Below are 20,259 nucleotides of genomic sequence, written 5' to 3' on the forward strand. Positions count from 1 at the left end.
ATCAAGGAGTGGTTCTAGTGCGAAGAGTCTCCTAGATGAAACATGGGGTTAGATCCGAGCCGTTGATCAAATATAGATCAACGACTCAAATCAATGAAAATAAATATTAAAAAAAAACTGCTTCCTGGGAATACAAAAGCTAAGTGTTAAAATGGCACACTTAGGTCTTACAATGACGCACCTTAAGTATCAAAATGGTGCACCTTAAGTGCTAAAATGACGCACATTCATAGTTAAAAATGCCGCACTTAAGTGTAGAACTTATGCACCTTAAGTGTATAACTGACGCACCTTAAGAGTTAAAATGACGCACCTTAATAAATTGAACGCACCTTAAACTTTACAATTACGCACCTTAAGTTTTCAAGTGTAAAACTGATGACACACCTTAAGTTTTAAAATGGCGCATCATAACTCATAAGTGTTAAAACGACGCACCTTAAGCTTTGCAAATATGCATCTTAAGGTTTCGGCAATAAGCAAAATTATCATAATGTTACCGCATTTTTTAAAAAAAATTATGTTCATTCTGGGCGATTGATATTGGCAAGATCAATGACTATAATTAATTTGCATGTTTTACCTGAAGACCTCCTTCGCATTTGATCTGTAGTCTATATAATCATGATCAAATGTGAACTAGGTTTCTCATGATAAGCGTGGACCAATTTAATTGATTCATGCATCTAGTATGATCAATGGCTACAAAATGACGGGGTCAATTTTATAAATATTAGTATAAGGGAATTTAATCAATTAGGGATTTCATGCATCTATTTGTTTAATGTAACAAAACTAATTAGACTAAATATGTTCTTTTTGCAAATTAGCACTAATAACCCAATTACACATGAGACACCACCAAAAAAAAAAAAAAAAGCGGACACACAATGAAGACGAAGACAATAAGTATTTAGTTAATTGTTTTTAGAAAAGTGCAAATTAAAAAGTAATCTTAATATCAACTATAATGAACTAATTATCCTATATAATCTTGTATTGATATACTTTAAATTATTCCGTGCTTATTTAAATACAACTTTAAATTATTCCGTGTTTATTTAAATACAAACATTAAACATTAAATCAGTCCCACATTTCGCTTGTAAAACTAGTATATAAAATAAACATTGAAAACATATGCAACACAATTCAAAGTTGGGAGAGAAATTGAAGGCAATTTTTGCGCGGCGTGCATATTACTTCCAATCGTTCAGCCTTTTGCAAGATGCTTCGAGATAAATAAGCTTCGCACATTTTATCCTCCTTAGTATTCTCCCAATCAAAACACTGAATACATGCTCCAAGTGCCAATGAAACAAGCCTTAACCCCATGTTATTCCCGGGACAAGATCTTCTCCCGATTCCAAACGGAACAAACTTGTAGTTAAACGACCCTTCTCCTTCCCCTTCCACGGCCTCGAATCTTTCTGGTTTGAATTTCTCCGGCTCTTCCCATACTTGGGGATCGTGATGTATAGCCCAAGCATTAACCATCACTGTGGTGTGTTTGGGAACATCGTACCCTGCAACTACACAATCCTGTAGGGAATAATGGGGTAACAATAGTGGCACTGGAGGGTATAGTCTTAGTGTCTCGTTAATAACGCAACGCAAATAAGGGAGCTTTGAGAGATCAGACTCGTTTAACAAATGTTTGTGTCCTACGTTGTAGTCAATCTCATATCTTAATTTGCGCAGTACTTCTGGATATGATAGCAGAAGTGACATTGCCCACTCAATTGTCGCTGTTGCTGTCTCCGTTCCTGCAACAAACACCATCTGCCATGCACAATTGCATAAATTTGTTTTAATGTGAGGATTCAATTGTTATATTGTGGACCGGGTCCATAGTGCACTAAACCCTAGTCCAATATACAGAATTTGACTGATACATAATTAATTTTCATAATGCACAAAATTATATAGCTGATGACACACACTTAACATGATACACATAAAAAAGAAATTGAAGACAGTGAAGAATTATATTGAAGTAGCTTACCAGTATGATACTCATAATAAGATCATTTGTGTAAAATTCAGGCTCCAATTTTTGCAGCCGCAACAGAGTTTCAATCACTGGGCTTTTCTTCTTCTCCCTGCAGCTCTTCATCATCTCATCATCACCTTCAGAAAATCCGCCATTATTTCTCCGTCCAAACTCGTCCAGAATGCCGTTTAAGAACTCAATTCTCTTCTTGTGCAGTGACACCATCTGCTTCTCCAGGCCTCTGTAACCAAACCACCTCAAAACTGGGAAGAAATCGCAAACATTCGTGGCAGAGATACTAGCAAAGAAAATCTCTCTAAGCCCATTCACAATCTCTTTCCCTTTTTCCCCTCCAATCTCCTCTTCTTTCACGAACTGTTCCCCGCTCATGATTCTCATCATAGAATTGAAAGTGAAGATGCCAGCCAGGTTGTTGAAATCCACGGTTGAGTTCCCGTTCCCGTTCTTTGACGCTCTGAAAATGTTAGTTATTATTATTAACTAACCTAAACTGAAGGATAACTTAAATCCCAAAGAATTTGACTCATAACAACGAAAGCTTTAGAATCGTCTCATGTTAGTGTTTTGTCTATCACTTCTCTCCTGAATACTAGATAGTGTGTATACAGGAGTTTGAGAGAATTATTTGGGTGATATTCAGTTAAAGCTAAATTGAATATCCTAAATTACCTAACAGACTAAGGGTGCATTTGGAAGTCCGAAAAATAATTTCCGAGTTTTTGGATGTTTGGCAACCGCGGAAAACCCAGTCAACGAAAAATAATTTCCGTTGACAGGGAAAAATAAGGCCAATATGGCAGAAAATGACTTCCGCCCTCCGCCTTTCACAGGACACGTTTCAAAAAGGGCACCGTGAAGGTTTCCGACGAAAGACGACAGCTACGAGCTTCCAAATGTTTCCGGTGGAAGGTTTCTGCCAGAAACCAAAGTGCTCTGGTTTCCGCCGAAAACGGGGATGGTGTTTTTTGTTTTGTTTTGTTTTTTAACTATAAATATTATTTTTAATATTATTATAAATATTTTAATTAAATAAAATAATAAAAATATATAATTATACATTTTCACTCATTTTTTGAAAAATAAACCAAACACACAAAGACAGTTTTTCAGAATGCAGCCAAATATGGGAAATGAAATCATTTTTGAAAAAATGACTCATTTTCCTACTTTCCAAACACACCCTAAATTACTAATTCACTTTTTTTTTTTGAGTACTAATTCACTTAATCATTTGCGTGCATCACAACTACTTAATAATACAATACAATATATATTATATTATACTAGTATTTTCACCCGTGCGTTGCACGGAATGAATTTGTTATAATATTTTAAGAAATATTTGAATCGATATACAATTATATAAATTATAACATCGAATATGAGTATGAATAAGTGTATAAATGCAATTATAGTATGAGTCTTCCTTGCATGCAACAAATATCACAAAAATTCAGTGTTCTAAAATAAGTGTATAAATGCAATAGGTAGATACTTTACATTATTGCATCATATTCATTAATTTAATTACTTGTCGATTAGTTATTGCATGATCTTGAGGTACACTTATATTTTGATATTCAGTAAGTATAACTATATTAGAGAAAAATTTACATGGGAGGAATGGGATAATCAGTTGAGTAATTGTTGGTTGACCGTAGAGCGTTGTGTTGGAGGAAGAAGATGATATATAGTGAAGATGATATTGCCCTTCACTATATATCATCTTCTTCCTTCAACACGTTGATATTCTCTGGACAAATAACTGTTGGAAAAAATTAGCATAAAATGGCATTTTACTGGCAATATTGTGGTACAAATATATGTGGGGTCCACTTTCGATTTGGGTCGGGTCAAAGTGGATTCGTGTTCTTCGTAGTTAGACGAAAAGATTGATATATTGTACGTTCAAAACTGATAATGGGTGAATGAGAAATTGGTTCTCAAAGTTGACCCATTTGAGTTAGAAAAATTTAGAGAAAAACCTTTCAAGTAACTTTTGTCCCACATTGGTTTGAGAAGTGGTTTGCACCACTACTTATACAAGAGTTTTTCTAAGGCTTATTGAATTGTATAGCATAGAGGCTCTCTCTCGCGCGCAAAGGGGGGGTGCAAATGAAATCCCAAAATGAACTTAAAAAGGCTTGACTCGTGCGCCGACAACTGCGGAAAATTGGTTGGCCTTGCGGGTTGAATTATGCCAAATTTTCATATTTTTTACAATAACTATCGGTCTATTTTGGGCGGGAAGTTAAAACTAAAGATATTGTTTTTATTAACAGTATAGATTGCATTGCAGAGAAATATATATACTGAATTACTACCATTAGTAATTCTAGTCTAGAATTGTATTACGAATAGGAACGTAGGGAAGAATATATTTTATTAGGAATTCTATTTTAATTTACAATTGTATTAGAGATAGGAATTGTATTACCATATTTTACAATATTACACAAACCATAATATTATAGGTCTGTTTTGGGCGTGAAGTTAAAACTGAGGATATTGTTTTTATTAATAGTATAGATTGCATTGCAGAGAAATATATATACTGAATTATTACCATTAGTAATTATAGTCTAGAATTGTATTACGAATAGGAACGTAGAGAAGAATATATTTTATTAAGAATTCTATTTTAATTTACAATTGTATTAGGGATAGGAATTGTATTACCATATTTTACAATATTACGCAAACCATAATATTATAGGTCTGTTTTGGGCGAGAAGTTAAACCTGAGGATATTGTTTTTATTAATAGTATCGATTGCATTGCAGAGAAATATATATACTGAATTATAACCATTAGTAATTCTAGTCTAGAATTGTATTACGAATAGGAACGTAGGGAAGAATATATTTTAGAATTGTATTACGAATAGGAACGTAGGGAAGAATATATTTTAGAATTGTATTACGAATAGGAACGTAGGGAAGAATATATTTTCTTAGGAATTCTATTTTAATTTACAATTGTATTAGAGATAGGAATTGTATTACCATATTTTACAATATTACGCAAACCATAATATTATAGGTCTGTTTTGGGCGTGAAGTTAAAACTGAGGATATTGTTTTTATTAATAGTATAGATTGCATTGCAGAGAAATATATATACTGAATTATTACCATTAGTAATTCTAGTCTAGAATTGTATTACGAATAGGAACGTAGGGAAGAATATATTTTCTTAGGAATTCTATTTTAATTTACAATTGTATTAGAGATAGGAATTGTATTACCATATTTTACAATATTACGCAAACCATAATATTATAGGTCTGTTTTGGGCGTGAAGTTAAAACTGGGGATATTATTTTTATTAATAGTATAGCAAGAAACAGCATTTGATAGCTACAAGTACCGCTGAGGCAGAATATGTAGCAGTTGGAAGTTGTTGTGCTCAGATTTTATGGATGAAGCAACAATTACTGGATTATGGTGTTGAATGTAAAGAGGTTAATATTATGTGTGACAACACTAGTGCCATAGCTATTACTCAGAATCCGGTACTACATTCAAGGACAAAGCACATTGACATAAAATATCACTTCATCCGAGACCATGTTGAGAAAAAGGATATAACTTTGGAATATGTTGCAACGGAGGAGCAACTAGCAGATATTTTCACAAAGGCGTTATGTGAAAATAGATTCTCTCAACTAAGGTTAGAATTGGGAGTGATAGAATTGGGTTGAACGGTCAAATCTTATCTCCTTGTATTTAGTGCCATGAACTGTTTCGCATGTGAGGAGCGGTTTCATCAACTTTATGGCAGCTTTGGAGTTACACAGCATTGAATGGTCATTTATTTAGCATCCCGTGACTCAACAGTGCTAAGTTTTTGGGCTATAAATAGAGGGGTTTTCTCAGCAATTCATGTCATCGACTTCTTCATGGAGAAGAAGAAAGGAAAAGACGATGTACCATTCTGGTATAGAGGAAGGAAATCGGCAGCCAAGTCCAAAGACTTTCAAGGAGAAAACTATCCAGAATCAACTAAGGGTGAACAGATTGCGGAGTTTCCTGATAATCCAAGCAAGCATCCTATTTCTATCCAAGGTGAATGGATCCCCAAATGCGTGGAGATCCACAATGATGGGATACTGGAATCAGGAGAAGAGTCTCGTATAAGTGGGACTCTTACAGCTGCACATTCCGGAAAAGGATCTCCCTCAACCAAATGGAGAACCAAGGAAAAGGGAGATGGAGCCTGTGAGGAGTGCAGCAGCGGAGAGGTAGAGAAGAACAAGAAGAATTAGCCACCTCTAGTTCTGTTACTAGAATAAATAGGATTTTAGATGGCTAGTTCCTGCTCTAACGTTAGATTTCTATATGGCTTTCCAAGGCCAAACAAAAGTTTCTAGGAAATCTAATAGTATATTGATTCATATGTAATGTATCTGGAAATCACTAAGTGAACTTAAGGATATGTTCCAAGTGATATCTTTTGGATGAATCAATCTTGTTCTTCTTGCAATCTGTGTTCAACAAGTAGTTCGAGAGATACTTAATCAGTTTGCCTATATATACTTTATGTCTCGAAGAAGGGGAGCTCGAGAGATCACTTCGAAAGATAACAAACTGGTTCTGTGTGTATCTCTAAATGGAGGAATAAGGAGGGTTAGGGATCAATCACTCAGGGGGAAGATCCTTAACCATTTGAATGCGTTGTTATTGGATATACCAGATCAAGACGGAGGAATAAGGAGGTTTAGGGATCAATCACTCAGGGAGAAGATCCTTAAACTAGTACAGCTGAATGTTCACCTTCGAAAGGTGAAACTAATGTGTTCAACGGATATATGTGGAACGGCTATTAATGTTAACCACATGGTCTTCGGTTACTGACGGTTTTCCAAATTTTAAGGGCACTATCTTGATTAATGGGAGCATGCTTCAGTTATCTTATCTTATAACCCCACTTTTAAGGAGCATGCTTCAGTTATCTTATCTTATAACCCCACTTTTAAATTCTAAACCGTAGTTATCTTATCTTATAACCCCACTTTTAAATTCTAAACCGTCACATACTTATCTTATAACCCCACTTTTAAATTCTAAACCGTCACATACTTTCCCAAAAATACCCTTTTTAAATTCTAAACCGTCACATACTTTCCCAAAAATACCCTCACCATATGTTATACTCCTAACCGTTATAAATGGGTATTTCTAACCTTTCACCTCTTTTAAATCAACCGGGATCACCTGTCGGGTCAAACTCTCAACCCTACCCATATATTCGACCCAAATCCACAAGATATAAAAGCCAAATCCATCATCCTTACCCGGATTCAAGCTCAAACCGAATATCCAAAATCCCCAATTTACAAACACTGTACACATTCCCTCCAAAACACCAAGCTATCAACAATGGCGTCCGAATCATCTTCTTCAACCTCATCTTCTGAAGCTTACTAGAAAGAGTTGGCCCATATTCGAACTCTCATCAAGCAAGTCAAGGCGGGGAGCATCCTTGACAGAGAAGGTTTCGTCAATCACTCGACGAACCCAAAGCAGACGGAGAAAGTCCTCAAGAAGTTCGAAAAGGTCAGGCTCATGAAATACATGACGCATGATTATCGAACCATCCACGACCTCGACTACACCGAATGGTTCGCGAATGCTAAGGTCACAAAGGGCAAGATTGAGAGCCGGTTCAACGAAATTGATATCACAACATCAGTTGGTGACCTAAGGGCAGCATTCGATTTTGCTGCATCAGAGGAGATAGTCAAGCACCTCTCGGATTACAATTTGAACAAGCAAGCTTTTTGGGGCAAAATCCAACTGGAGAATGCACCGTCCAGCGCAACCTCTGCCCTCCGCAAATACCATCTGAAGGAGAGGTTTGCTATTGCAGCTGATCTCATCATGAAATTCATCCTCAGCAAGGCATCTGGAACCGATGAGATCAATCTGGACATCCTCAAAATCCTCCATGCCATCTGGAACAACGTTCAAATGGACTGGGCGCACATCATCTTCAACTTTCTAAAGCACCCAAGTCCCCTCCGACTAAAGGTACTTCTCAACCTTCTTCTCCTCCTTTTGATTATTATCGACAGGCCGAAGAAGCTTTCGTTGGCGAGGTGCGCCAATTCATGGCCGATCAATCTCAGAAGATGGCTCAAATTGAGCGCATACTCACTGTTGTTCGCAACGCATCAATGCCTGCTGCTGGTACAAATGAATCCCAAGCCAGCCATGCAGAACTTCTCGAACAAGCGGAGTGGGCTGAAGATGCAGCACGACGAGCCGCAAATGAGGCTGCGGAAGCTCGAGCAGAAACTGCAGGAGTAAAGGCTGAAGTGGCAGAACTAAGAGCTGAACTTCGAGCCTTCCAGAACTACAGTGAACTTCGACAGGACGTAATCAAAGCACTACTCGATGATCTGTCGAACCAAGTACCTGCCCAGCTTCAATTACTTTTCGAAGGTATGTCCACTCTCCTTTCCCGTCAGGATGATGCCAACAAGGGGGAAAATCAAGGGAATCAAGGGCCAAGAGGGACATCCACAAGCAAGAAAAGGGCAGCCAGTGAACCATTAACCACTGGACCTCCTCCGAAAGTTCCNACCCCACTTTTAAATTCTAAACCGTCACATACTTTCCCAAAAATACCCTCACCATATGTTATACTCCTAACCGTTATAAATGGGTATTTCTAACCTTTCACCTCTTTTAAATCAACCGGGATCACCTGTCGGGTCAAACTCTCAACCCTACCCATATATTCGACCCAAATCCACAAGATATAAAAGCCAAATCCATCATCCTTACCCGGATTCAAGCTCAAACCGAATATCCAAAATCCCCAATTTACAAACACTGTACACATTCCCTCCAAAACACCAAGCTATCAACAATGGCGTCCGAATCATCTTCTTCAACCTCATCTTCTGAAGCTTACTAGAAAGAGTTGGCCCATATTCGAACTCTCATCAAGCAAGTCAAGGCGGGGAGCATCCTTGACAGAGAAGGTTTCGTCAATCACTCGACGAACCCAAAGCAGACGGAGAAAGTCCTCAAGAAGTTCGAAAAGGTCAGGCTCATGAAATACATGACGCATGATTATCGAACCATCCACGACCTCGACTACACCGAATGGTTCGCGAATGCTAAGGTCACAAAGGGCAAGATTGAGAGCCGGTTCAACGAAATTGATATCACAACATCAGTTGGTGACCTAAGGGCAGCATTCGATTTTGCTGCATCAGAGGAGATAGTCAAGCACCTCTCGGATTACAATTTGAACAAGCAAGCTTTTTGGGGCAAAATCCAACTGGAGAATGCACCGTCCAGCGCAACCTCTGCCCTCCGCAAATACCATCTGAAGGAGAGGTTTGCTATTGCAGCTGATCTCATCATGAAATTCATCCTCAGCAAGGCATCTGGAACCGATGAGATCAATCTGGACATCCTCAAAATCCTCCATGCCATCTGGAACAACGTTCAAATGGACTGGGCGCACATCATCTTCAACTTTCTAAAGCACCCAAGTCCCCTCCGACTAAAGGTACTTCTCAACCTTCTTCTCCTCCTTTTGATTATTATCGACAGGCCGAAGAAGCTTTCGTTGGCGAGGTGCGCCAATTCATGGCCGATCAATCTCAGAAGATGGCTCAAATTGAGCGCATACTCACTGTTGTTCGCAACGCATCAATGCCTGCTGCTGGTACAAATGAATCCCAAGCCAGCCATGCAGAACTTCTCGAACAAGCGGAGTGGGCTGAAGATGCAGCACGACGAGCCGCAAATGAGGCTGCGGAAGCTCGAGCAGAAACTGCAGGAGTAAAGGCTGAAGTGGCAGAACTAAGAGCTGAACTTCGAGCCTTCCAGAACTACAGTGAACTTCGACAGGACGTAATCAAAGCACTACTCGATGATCTGTCGAACCAAGTACCTGCCCAGCTTCAATTACTTTTCGAAGGTATGTCCACTCTCCTTTCCCGTCAGGATGATGCCAACAAGGGGGAAAATCAAGGGAATCAAGGGCCAAGAGGGACATCCACAAGCAAGAAAAGGGCAGCCAGTGAACCATTAACCACTGGACCTCCTCCGAAAGTTCCAAGAACAATGAGCAAGGCAATGGAGGAAGCCAAGAGGAAGGAGGATCTAAGGGTTCAGCGCACACTGGAAATGGAGAAGAGGAGAGAAGAAGACCGAGAAAGGAGAAGAAAGAGGCAAGAACAACAAACGGCCAAGGAGAAGAAAGATGAGCAATTTATGAAAAATTACAGAATGGGAATCAAGGAAAACTCTACAGAATTTCTAAATGGAATCATCGTAAGTCTTCTCAACAAAACTGACTTATCTTCTCACAGTGGCCTCACTGCCAGCGAATGCATCGAATGGTGGAGAGATGGGGTAATCGAAGGAAGTTTCATAGGTGAAGCCTTCATCAACTACCTTCACCTTAACGTATCAGATGAGTACCTAGATCTGGTAAACTCCAAAGACCCCATCAAGACACGAGCAGCTATCAACGAGAAAAGGAAAGCAGACAAGCAGTAAGCTCTCGATGTCTACATGCATTCTCAATTATGTTGTTCTTTGCTTTTTGGTATTTCTTTTTCTGCTAAAGATCTTTTCTTTGTAAAACACTCCTTTTATCTTAATATATATATATATATATCTTTTGCTGAGGGTGTTGCGTGAGTTTTTACTTCATGCTTTAGCAGATTAGTTTCCATGTCAAACTTACCGTATGCGCTGAAAATAAAATCAAAGTCAATATTTTCTTACAAATCAGCCATATAAGTAAGTATAGTGTTGGCATCATCAAAAAGGGGGAAATTGTTAGGAACATACTGTAATAGGTTTTGATGATACCAAATGTAATGTTCAATCCCCTAAGTCTCGATAGATAGGAAATATATGTAAGTTCGACAGGTAAACTAAGAGCGAAAATACAACCGGGTAATTGAGCTCAACTCGGAAAATATTTAAGCTTAAGGTGAACTTGTTTGAACATCTTAGAAGTTTCGTGTTGTAAGCTTATAGATAGATCAGAAGAAGGCACGAGACATCACTGGAGGAATAAGGGTCTGCGAGACATCAACTAAGTTTCGAGACATAAGCAGAGTTCGAGAGATGGAATCTCTCGAAACATCAATCTAGTTCGAGACATGAGATCGAGACATCAAGTAGTCGAGACATCAATTTTTGGTCTCGAAAGACTAGCACTTCTCCAATGAACTGAACGGCAATTAACACGCATAGATAAAGTAATCTAAGTTTGGAGAAATAGAATATCATGGAGATAAAATATTAAGGAGGTGCTGACAGAGTATTATGGGAAAATAGAACAGCCGGAAGTGGATGCCACGTCAGAACTCCACAACCAACGGATAGAAGATGCACCAATCAGAGGTCGGTCTTATTCCTTAAAACAAGGATCAATGGGAATATAAAAAGAGTAACTTTTACCAAAAGAAGCAAGTGGAGTATGGACTCAAGATAGTGGAATATGAGATATTCACTACAAGACAAAAGGTTCAAGTTACAAGACTACACTCCATGAAACATGCTAAAAATATGCAAGTCCCATGATCGGCATGGGAGACAGATTTCAAATGGAATAATTTTCCCTCCAACGAAATTATTCCTCAACTCTCATATATAAGGACATGAAGACACAAATTCAATCAGGGGTTTTAAAAGGTTCGAGAATTCTAAGCTATCATAAGAGGTGTCTAGTTCAAACGTTCAAAAGTGCAAGTGCTTAATCTGGAATATCATACTTGATATTCATAACAGCGAGAAAACACATCTTAGTGTTTTGAGAGAGTTACAAAGCTTAAACTACTACACATCTAGAAGGTGATCGAAGCTGCACTACAAGGAAGATTATCCAACGAAAGCTTTTGGTCAGATTCGAGATTGTTACACTCAACCTGTGACAACCGGAACAACCTTGCTTTGGAGAAGGCAAGAAGAGGCGGAGTAACCTGGGAGCTGTCTTGTGAAGATCCTGAGGCTTGAGGCGGGCTTGGTGATCCAAGCTCAAGTGCTCGAGAGGTGGAGTAACAAGAAGCGGGGCGAAAAACCTGAGGCTTGAGGCGGGCTTCGTGATCAAAGCTCAAGCGCTCGATATTGTACTAAAAAGGGAAGTTTTAGTGCAATCCTTCTAGCGAGTTTCTAGAAGAAGAGTGGGCGTAGGCGGGTTGGCCGAACCACTTAAAAATCTCTCTCGCATTTACTTTCTGTTTTTTCCTCTCGCTAACTATCTCTCGAACTGCACTGCATATAACCACACCTCTCGAACTAACTCAAACTCGTGCAAATTAAAAGGGGATAACTTTTCTGCTGCGCATAAAACTTTGTCTTCATCTTGTGAGGTATCGGACCTAAACATCTTAAGTCCAATACACACGAGAGGTCGAAAAAGATTTGCAAAAATCTTATACAAGTCTATTCACCCCCCCCCCCCNCGACAGGTAAACTAAGAGCGAAAATACAACCGGGTAATTGAGCTCAACTCGGAAAATATTTAAGCTTAAGGTGAACTTGTTTGAACATCTTAGAAGTTTCGTGTTGTAAGCTTATAGATAGATCAGAAGAAGGCACGAGACATCACTGGAGGAATAAGGGTCTGCGAGACATCAACTAAGTTTCGAGACATAAGCAGAGTTCGAGAGATGGAATCTCTCGAAACATCAATCTAGTTCGAGACATGAGATCGAGACATCAAGTAGTCGAGACATCAATTTTTGGTCTCGAAAGACTAGCACTTCTCCAATGAACTGAACGGCAATTAACACGCATAGATAAAGTAATCTAAGTTTGGAGAAATAGAATATCATGGAGATAAAATATTAAGGAGGTGCTGACAGAGTATTATGGGAAAATAGAACAGCCGGAAGTGGATGCCACGTCAGAACTCCACAACCAACGGATAGAAGATGCACCAATCAGAGGTCGGTCTTATTCCTTAAAACAAGGATCAATGGGAATATAAAAAGAGTAACTTTTACCAAAAGAAGCAAGTGGAGTATGGACTCAAGATAGTGGAATATGAGATATTCACTACAAGACAAAAGGTTCAAGTTACAAGACTACACTCCATGAAACATGCTAAAAATATGCAAGTCCCATGATCGGCATGGGAGACAGATTTCAAATGGAATAATTTTCCCTCCAACGAAATTATTCCTCAACTCTCATATATAAGGACATGAAGACACAAATTCAATCAGGGGTTTTAAAAGGTTCGAGAATTCTAAGCTATCATAAGAGGTGTCTAGTTCAAACGTTCAAAAGTGCAAGTGCTTAATCTGGAATATCATACTTGATATTCATAACAGCGAGAAAACACATCTTAGTGTTTTGAGAGAGTTACAAAGCTTAAACTACTACACATCTAGAAGGTGATCGAAGCTGCACTACAAGGAAGATTATCCAACGAAAGCTTTTGGTCAGATTCGAGATTGTTACACTCAACCTGTGACAACCGGAACAACCTTGCTTTGGAGAAGGCAAGAAGAGGCGGAGTAACCTGGGAGCTGTCTTGTGAAGATCCTGAGGCTTGAGGCGGGCTTGGTGATCCAAGCTCAAGTGCTCGAGAGGTGGAGTAACAAGAAGCGGGGCGAAAAACCTGAGGCTTGAGGCGGGCTTCGTGATCAAAGCTCAAGCGCTCGATATTGTACTAAAAAGGGAAGTTTTAGTGCAATCCTTCTAGCGAGTTTCTAGAAGAAGAGTGGGCGTAGGCGGGTTGGCCGAACCACTTAAAAATCTCTCTCGCATTTACTTTCTGTTTTTTCCTCTCGCTAACTATCTCTCGAACTGCACTGCATATAACCACACCTCTCGAACTAACTCAAACTCGTGCAAATTAAAAGGGGATAACTTTTCTGCTGCGCATAAAACTTTGTCTTCATCTTGTGAGGTATCGGACCTAAACATCTTAAGTCCAATACACACGAGAGGTCGAAAAAGATTTGCAAAAATCTTATACAAGTCTATTCCCCCCCCCCCCCTCTAGACTTGTACCCCATCCCCTTGGGAGAATATATTTTATTAGGAATTCTATTTTAATTTACAATTGTATTAGGGATAGGAATTGTATTACAATATTTTACAATATTACGCACACCAAAATATTATAGGTCTGTTTTGGGCGGGAAGTTAAAACTGAGAGGATATTGTTTTTATTAATAGTATAGATATAGATTGCATTGCAGAGAAATATATATACTGAATTATAACCATTAGTAATTCTAGTCTAGAATTGTATTACGAATAGGAACGTAATAGGAACGTAGGGAAGAATATATTTTATTAGGAATTCTATTTTAATTTACAATTGTATTAGGGTTAGGAATTGTATTACAATATTAGGCACACCAAAATATTATAGGTCTGTTTTGGGCGGGAAGTTAAAACTGAGGATATTGTTTTTATTAATAGTATAGATTGCATTGCAGAGAAATATATATATTGAATTATTACCATTAGTAATTCTAGTCTAGAATTGTTTTATGAATAGAAACGTAGGGAAGAATATATTTTATTAGGAATTCTATTTTAATTTACAATTGTATTAGAGATAGGAATTGTATTACCATATTTTACAATATTACGCAAACCATAATATTATAGGTCTATTTTGGCGGGAAGTTATAACTGAGGATATTGTTTTTATTAATAGTATAGATATGTGGAAAATTACTTACAGTTTGAACAAGGATCGTATCACAGTTCTAATCTCGTCTTCCCGAATAGCGGCAGAGCGCTGGAGGCTGAGCGTTGAAAACAGTTCCACCACCGTCAGCCGGCGTTGGACCCTCCAGAGATCGCCGTATGGGGCCAAGGGGAGGGCTTTATAGTCGAAGGAAAAGTTATCGCCGGACATGCTCCGGGGCCGGTTCGCCATGATGATATCATTGTTCTTGGTGAAGCAATCTTCAACTGCCGCCGGGGATGAGACGACGAGAAAAGGCCGGCAGCCGAATCGGAGATACAGAACCGGGCCGTGTTTGGCCGACAGGGCGGCGAGAGCTTGGTGAAGGGAGTTTTTGATGAGATAGAGATGGCCGACGATGGGGAGAGAAAGTGGAGCCGGCGGGAGATTTTTGCGGCGATTGGAGAACAACTTTGATAGTACGAGGAGGAGAATTGACAGGAAAACTGCAACGTAGTATTGGATCTCCATGTCTGGGATCGGAGGTGACAAGCTGCTAGAGTGGGCAGAACAAAGCAGAGCCAGTGAATTTAATAAAGATATCCTTCAGTGACTTTCAAGGAGAAGACAAGTAATACCCGCTTTCTTAAGAAATTGAATTATATATTTTTGTTTATTAAAAGAAGTGAACAAATCAAAGTAGTACTCGAAAAAGAAGTGAACAAGTCAAACATTATTAAATTTGATACTCCTTATTACATTAAATTATTCAAGGAGAAAACAAGTAATACCCACTTTCTTAGAAATTCTTTACCCTTAAAAGATTAAAGAACCATTTTTATCTTTAGCTCAGTATTGTGTGGACTATATTATCAAATAATATACATTTAGTATAAAAATAATGTACATTCAGTATAAAAATAATATACTACAGATTAGTGTCACAAAACACTTCAAAATGCACCGCACACTAGCATGTAATGCACTGCAAAAATATACATAGTGCAAGAAATTACGAAATTTTCACTGCATATTTTCTCTTCTTCATTGATTTCCATCCATTTGATGTCAGCTCATCCTACGGTTCTAATGTATCCGCAAGACCGCACGGGAGAGCAGCGCTGCACCAAAGCATGTATATATATATATATATATATATATATAATCATGATCAAATGTGAACTAGGTTTCTCGTGATAAGTGTGGACCAATTTGATCAATCAATCTAGTATGATCAATGACTACAAAATAACAGGGTCAAATTTATAAATATTAATTAGTATAAGGGAATCAATTTAAGGATTCCATGCATCTATTAGTTTAATGTAACAAAATTAATTAGACCAAATATGTTTATTTTGCAAACTAGCACCAGTAACTCAATTGCACATGAAACACTACTAACAAAAAAAAAAAGGAGCGGACAAGCAATGAAGACGAAGACGGTGACAAACATATTCAAAAGCGAATTAACAAAATTTAGAGTAATTCTAACCAAAAGTAGTATCTACTACTTAATACCTACCAACTACAATAAGTATTTAATAATTATTTTTAAAAAAGTACAAATTAAAAATTAATTTTAATACTATAATGAATTTCTCTTATATAGTCTGATATGCATTGAATTATTTATTTAAATATCAGACATTAAATCAGTCGCATATATATAAAATAAACATTGAAAACATATGCAACACAATTCAAAGTTGGGAGAGAAATTGAAGGCAATTGTTGCGCGGCGTGCATATTACTTCCAATCGTTCAGCCTTTTGCAAGATGCTTCGAGATAAATGAGCTTCGCACATTTTATCCTCCTTAGTATTCTCCCATTCAAAACACTGAATACATGCTCCAAGTGCCAATGAAACAAGCCTTAACGCCATGTTATTTCCGGGACAAGATCTTCTCCCGATTCCAAACGGAACAAACTTGTAGTTAAACGACCCTTCTCCTTCCCCTTCCATGGCCTCGAATCTTTCTGGTTTGAATTTCTCGGGCTCTTCCCATAGCTCGGGATCCTGATGTATAGCCCAAGCATTAACCATCACCGTAGTGTGTTTGGGAACATCGTACCCTGCAACTACACAATCCTCTGAGGAATAATGGGGAAACAATAGTGGCACTGGAGGGTATAGCCTTAGTGTCTCGTTAATAACGCAACGCAAATAAGGGAGCTTAGAGAGATCAGACTCGTTTAACAAACGTTTGTGTCCTACGTTGTTGTCAATCTCATATCTTAATTTGCACAGTACTTCTGGATGAGATAACAGAAGTGACATTGCCCACTCAATGGTCACTGATGCTGTCTCTGTTCCTGCAACAAACACCATCTGCACAATTGCATAAATTTGTTTTAATGTGAGGATTTGAATCCGCCAACCCGTTCAGTTTCAAACTAGTTCTGTTTTGTTGTTAGGCTTATCAGTTTCGGCTAACCGATTTTTTAGGTCAGGTTTAAAATTTCGGATATTTTCAAATTATATTGAAGACAGTGAAGAATTATATTGAAGTAGCTTACCAGTATGATACTCATAATAAGATCATTTGTGTAAAATTCAGGATTTTGCAGACGCAACAGAGTTTCAATCACTGGGCTCTTCTCCTTCTTCTCCCTGCAGCTCTTCATCATCTCATCACCTTCAGAATTCTCAGAAAATCCGGCATTTCTCCGTCGAAACTCGTCCAGAATGCCGTTTAAGAACTCAATTCTCTTCTTGTGCAGTGACACCATCTGCTTCTCCAGGCCTCTGTAACCAAACCACCTCAAAACTGGGAAGAAATCGCAAACATTCGTGGCAGAGATACTAGCAAAGAAAATCTCTCTAAGCCCATTCAGAATCTCTTTCCCTTTCTCCCCTCCAATCTCTTCTTCTTTCACGAACTGTTCCCCGCTCATGATTCTCATCATAGAATTAAAAGTGAACACGCCCGCCAGATTGTTGAAATCCACGGTTAAGTTCCCGTTCCCGTTCTGGGACCCTCTGAAAATGTTAGTTATTATTATTAAGTAACATAAACTGAAGGACAACTTAAATAAGGAGGAACTTGACTCGTAACAGCTAAAGTTTTAGGATTGACAATATTAAACCTGCAGAATAACATTAGTGTTTTGTCTACCACTTCTCTTCTAAATGCTATATGGTGTGTATGCGGAGTTGTGGGAGAACTGTTTTGTTAAAGCTAAACTGAATATTCTAAATTACATAACAGATGCCAAATATATCACTATGTATACAAATATACACTAGTTAGAAAATGCACCACAATAAAAATATACAAAAATATCAAAAAAAAAAAAAAAACTACCACACCCAAAATAATGCACCATAACTCTCCCTTGATGCATTTCTAACACTGTGTGATGTATATTTGAAGATGTATATTTGCATACCATATGTTTTTTGGTGATGCTTATATAATTGTACATATTTGTGTTGTGCATTTTTTAACATTAGTGTATATTTGTATACATAGTTGTGCCGCTACACTGATGGGACTGCGGCCCTGATTATGACTATATATATGGGGAAATACTTACAGTTTGAACAAGGATCGGATCACAGTTCCAATCTCGTCTTCCCGAATAGCGGCAGAGCGCTGGAGGCTGAGCGTTGAGAACAGCTCCACCACCGTCAGCCGGCGCTGGACCCTCCAGAGATCGCCGTGTGGGGCCATGGGGAGGGATTTATAGTCGAAGGAGAAATTGTCGGCGGACATGCTCCGGGGCCGGTTCGCCAGGATGATATCGTTGTTCTTGGTGAAGCAGTCTTCGACGGCCGGCGGGGATGAGACGACGAGAAAACGGCGGCAGCCAAACCGGAGATACAGAACTGGGCCGTGTTTGGCCGACAGGGCGGCTAGAGCTTGGTGAAGGGAGTTTTTGATGAGATAGAGATGGCCGATGATGGGGAGAGAAAGTGGAGCCGGCGGTAGATTTTTGCGGCGATTGGAGAACAACTTTGAGGATAGTACGAGGAGGAGAATTGACAGTAAAACTGCAACGTAGTATTGGATCGCCATGTCTCGGAGGTGACGAGCTTCTAGAGTTGCCAGAACAAAGCAGAGCCAGACAAAGATGATGAATGAAGATATAGTTCAGTGACTTTCAAGGAGAAGACAAGTTATACCCGCTTTCTTATAAATTCAATTATATATTTTTTTATGAAATGAAGTAAACAAGTCAAAGTAGTACTAAAAAAGGAGTGAACAAGTCAAAGCTTATTAAATTTGATATTACACAAAATTATCCAAGGAGAAGACAAGTAATACCACTTTCTTAGAAATTCTTTACCCTTAAAATTAAGGAACCACTTTGGTCTTTGGAAGCGATTGTTATGTCATTGAGTCAACGTGGACTCAAGTCTATGTTCACAATTTTTAAACTCTATATTCAGAATTTTATAACTTTATATTTAAATTGTGAACATTTAATATGTAAATTTGTGAATATTTATCATATAAAAATTATGAACATTCATTATATAAATTGTGAACATTTAATATATAAATTGTGTAATTTTTAATTTTATATCTGGTCCATACCTCAGGTCCACAGCAAATTTACCTCCATACTGGGTCCTTATTTGGTCCATTAATATTTGGCAAATTATGCTGTGGACCTAGGTCCACCTTGCAAGGTGGGTCTGGGTCCAAAACTACGCCGTTTTTGTCTTCTTTTTTTTTTTTAAAAAAAAAAGAAAAAAATAGTAAACATATTGTTGAATATAGAGTTGTCCAAAAATGTGTGAATGTAGAGGTTTCAAAGTGTGAATGTAGAGTATAGAAATCGTGAATGTAGATTTATGATTGTGTGAATGTAGAGTTGTCCAGAAATGTGTGAATGTGGAGGTTTCAAATTGTGAATATGGAGTATAGAAATCGTGAATGTAGAGTTACGCATGTGTGAATCTGTAATAGAGTTAAGAAATTCTAGCAACTTGTAGCCCTGTAATGTGTGAATGTGGAGTTCTCAAGTTGTGAATATGGAGTATAGGACCTATGAATATAGAGTTTTGAATGTGTGAATGCATAACAGTGGTAATATAGTTACTAAACATATAATCCTGTAATGTGTGAATGTGGAGTTTAACAAAATATGAATGTAGAGTATAGTGTATGTGAATGTAGAGTATAGTGTATGTGAATGTAGAGTATAGTATATGTGAATGTAGATCCAGGTCCACCTTGCAAGGTGGACCTGGGTCCACGGGCATAACAACCCTTAATTTTTGTACTAGTCCGTTCAATTAAATAAGTGGTAGTGAGAGGAACTTGTAGATGTGTTCCTGGGGTTTCAGGGCAAATTATTGTGTGGACCATGGTCCACACAGCTATGTGGACCATAATTAAATGTACATTTTTAATGTATTAAATGTACATTATTTTTGTATTGAATGTACATTATTTTTATACTATAAAAATAATGTACATTCAGTACACAAATAATGTACATCCCCTGAATATAGTGTACATTATTTTTATACTGAATGTACATTACTTTTATATTGAATGTGCATTATTTAATAGTATGGTCCGCACAGCTGTGGGGACCATGATTGGGGTTTTAGTCCCTCCTTTCTGATCAAAAAATAAATAAATAAATAAATAAG

The 20,259-nt window shown here is 38.1% G+C and overlaps 2 protein-coding genes across 2 annotated transcripts; both read right to left on the bottom strand.

Annotated features, from left to right (window-relative positions):
* Positions 1–971: 971 nt before the first annotated feature.
* LOC116027445 (cytochrome P450 81C13-like) lies at positions 972–15,262 on the bottom strand. Its single transcript, XM_031269083.1, has 3 exons — positions 14,700–15,262; positions 2,006–2,468; positions 972–1,782 (listed from the first exon to the last, which is right to left on the bottom strand). The coding sequence occupies exons 1-3, from the start codon at positions 15,176–15,178 to the stop codon at positions 1,153–1,155; spliced, it is 1,572 nt and encodes a 523-aa protein (XP_031124943.1). The 5' UTR covers positions 15,179–15,262; the 3' UTR covers positions 972–1,152.
* A 954-nt stretch (positions 15,263–16,216) lies between these two features.
* LOC116027444 (cytochrome P450 81C13-like) lies at positions 16,217–18,727 on the bottom strand. The gene is made up of 3 exons (XM_031269082.1): positions 18,189–18,727; positions 17,169–17,631; positions 16,217–16,980 (listed from the first exon to the last, which is right to left on the bottom strand). The coding sequence occupies exons 1-3, from the start codon at positions 18,668–18,670 to the stop codon at positions 16,351–16,353; spliced, it is 1,575 nt and encodes a 524-aa protein (XP_031124942.1). The 5' UTR covers positions 18,671–18,727; the 3' UTR covers positions 16,217–16,350.
* Between the last annotated feature and the right edge of the window lie 1,532 nt (positions 18,728–20,259).

The sequence above is a fragment of the Ipomoea triloba genome, chromosome 8, assembly GCF_003576645.1.
Source record: "Ipomoea triloba cultivar NCNSP0323 chromosome 8, ASM357664v1".
Lineage (NCBI taxonomy): Eukaryota > Viridiplantae > Streptophyta > Magnoliopsida > Solanales > Convolvulaceae > Ipomoea > Ipomoea triloba.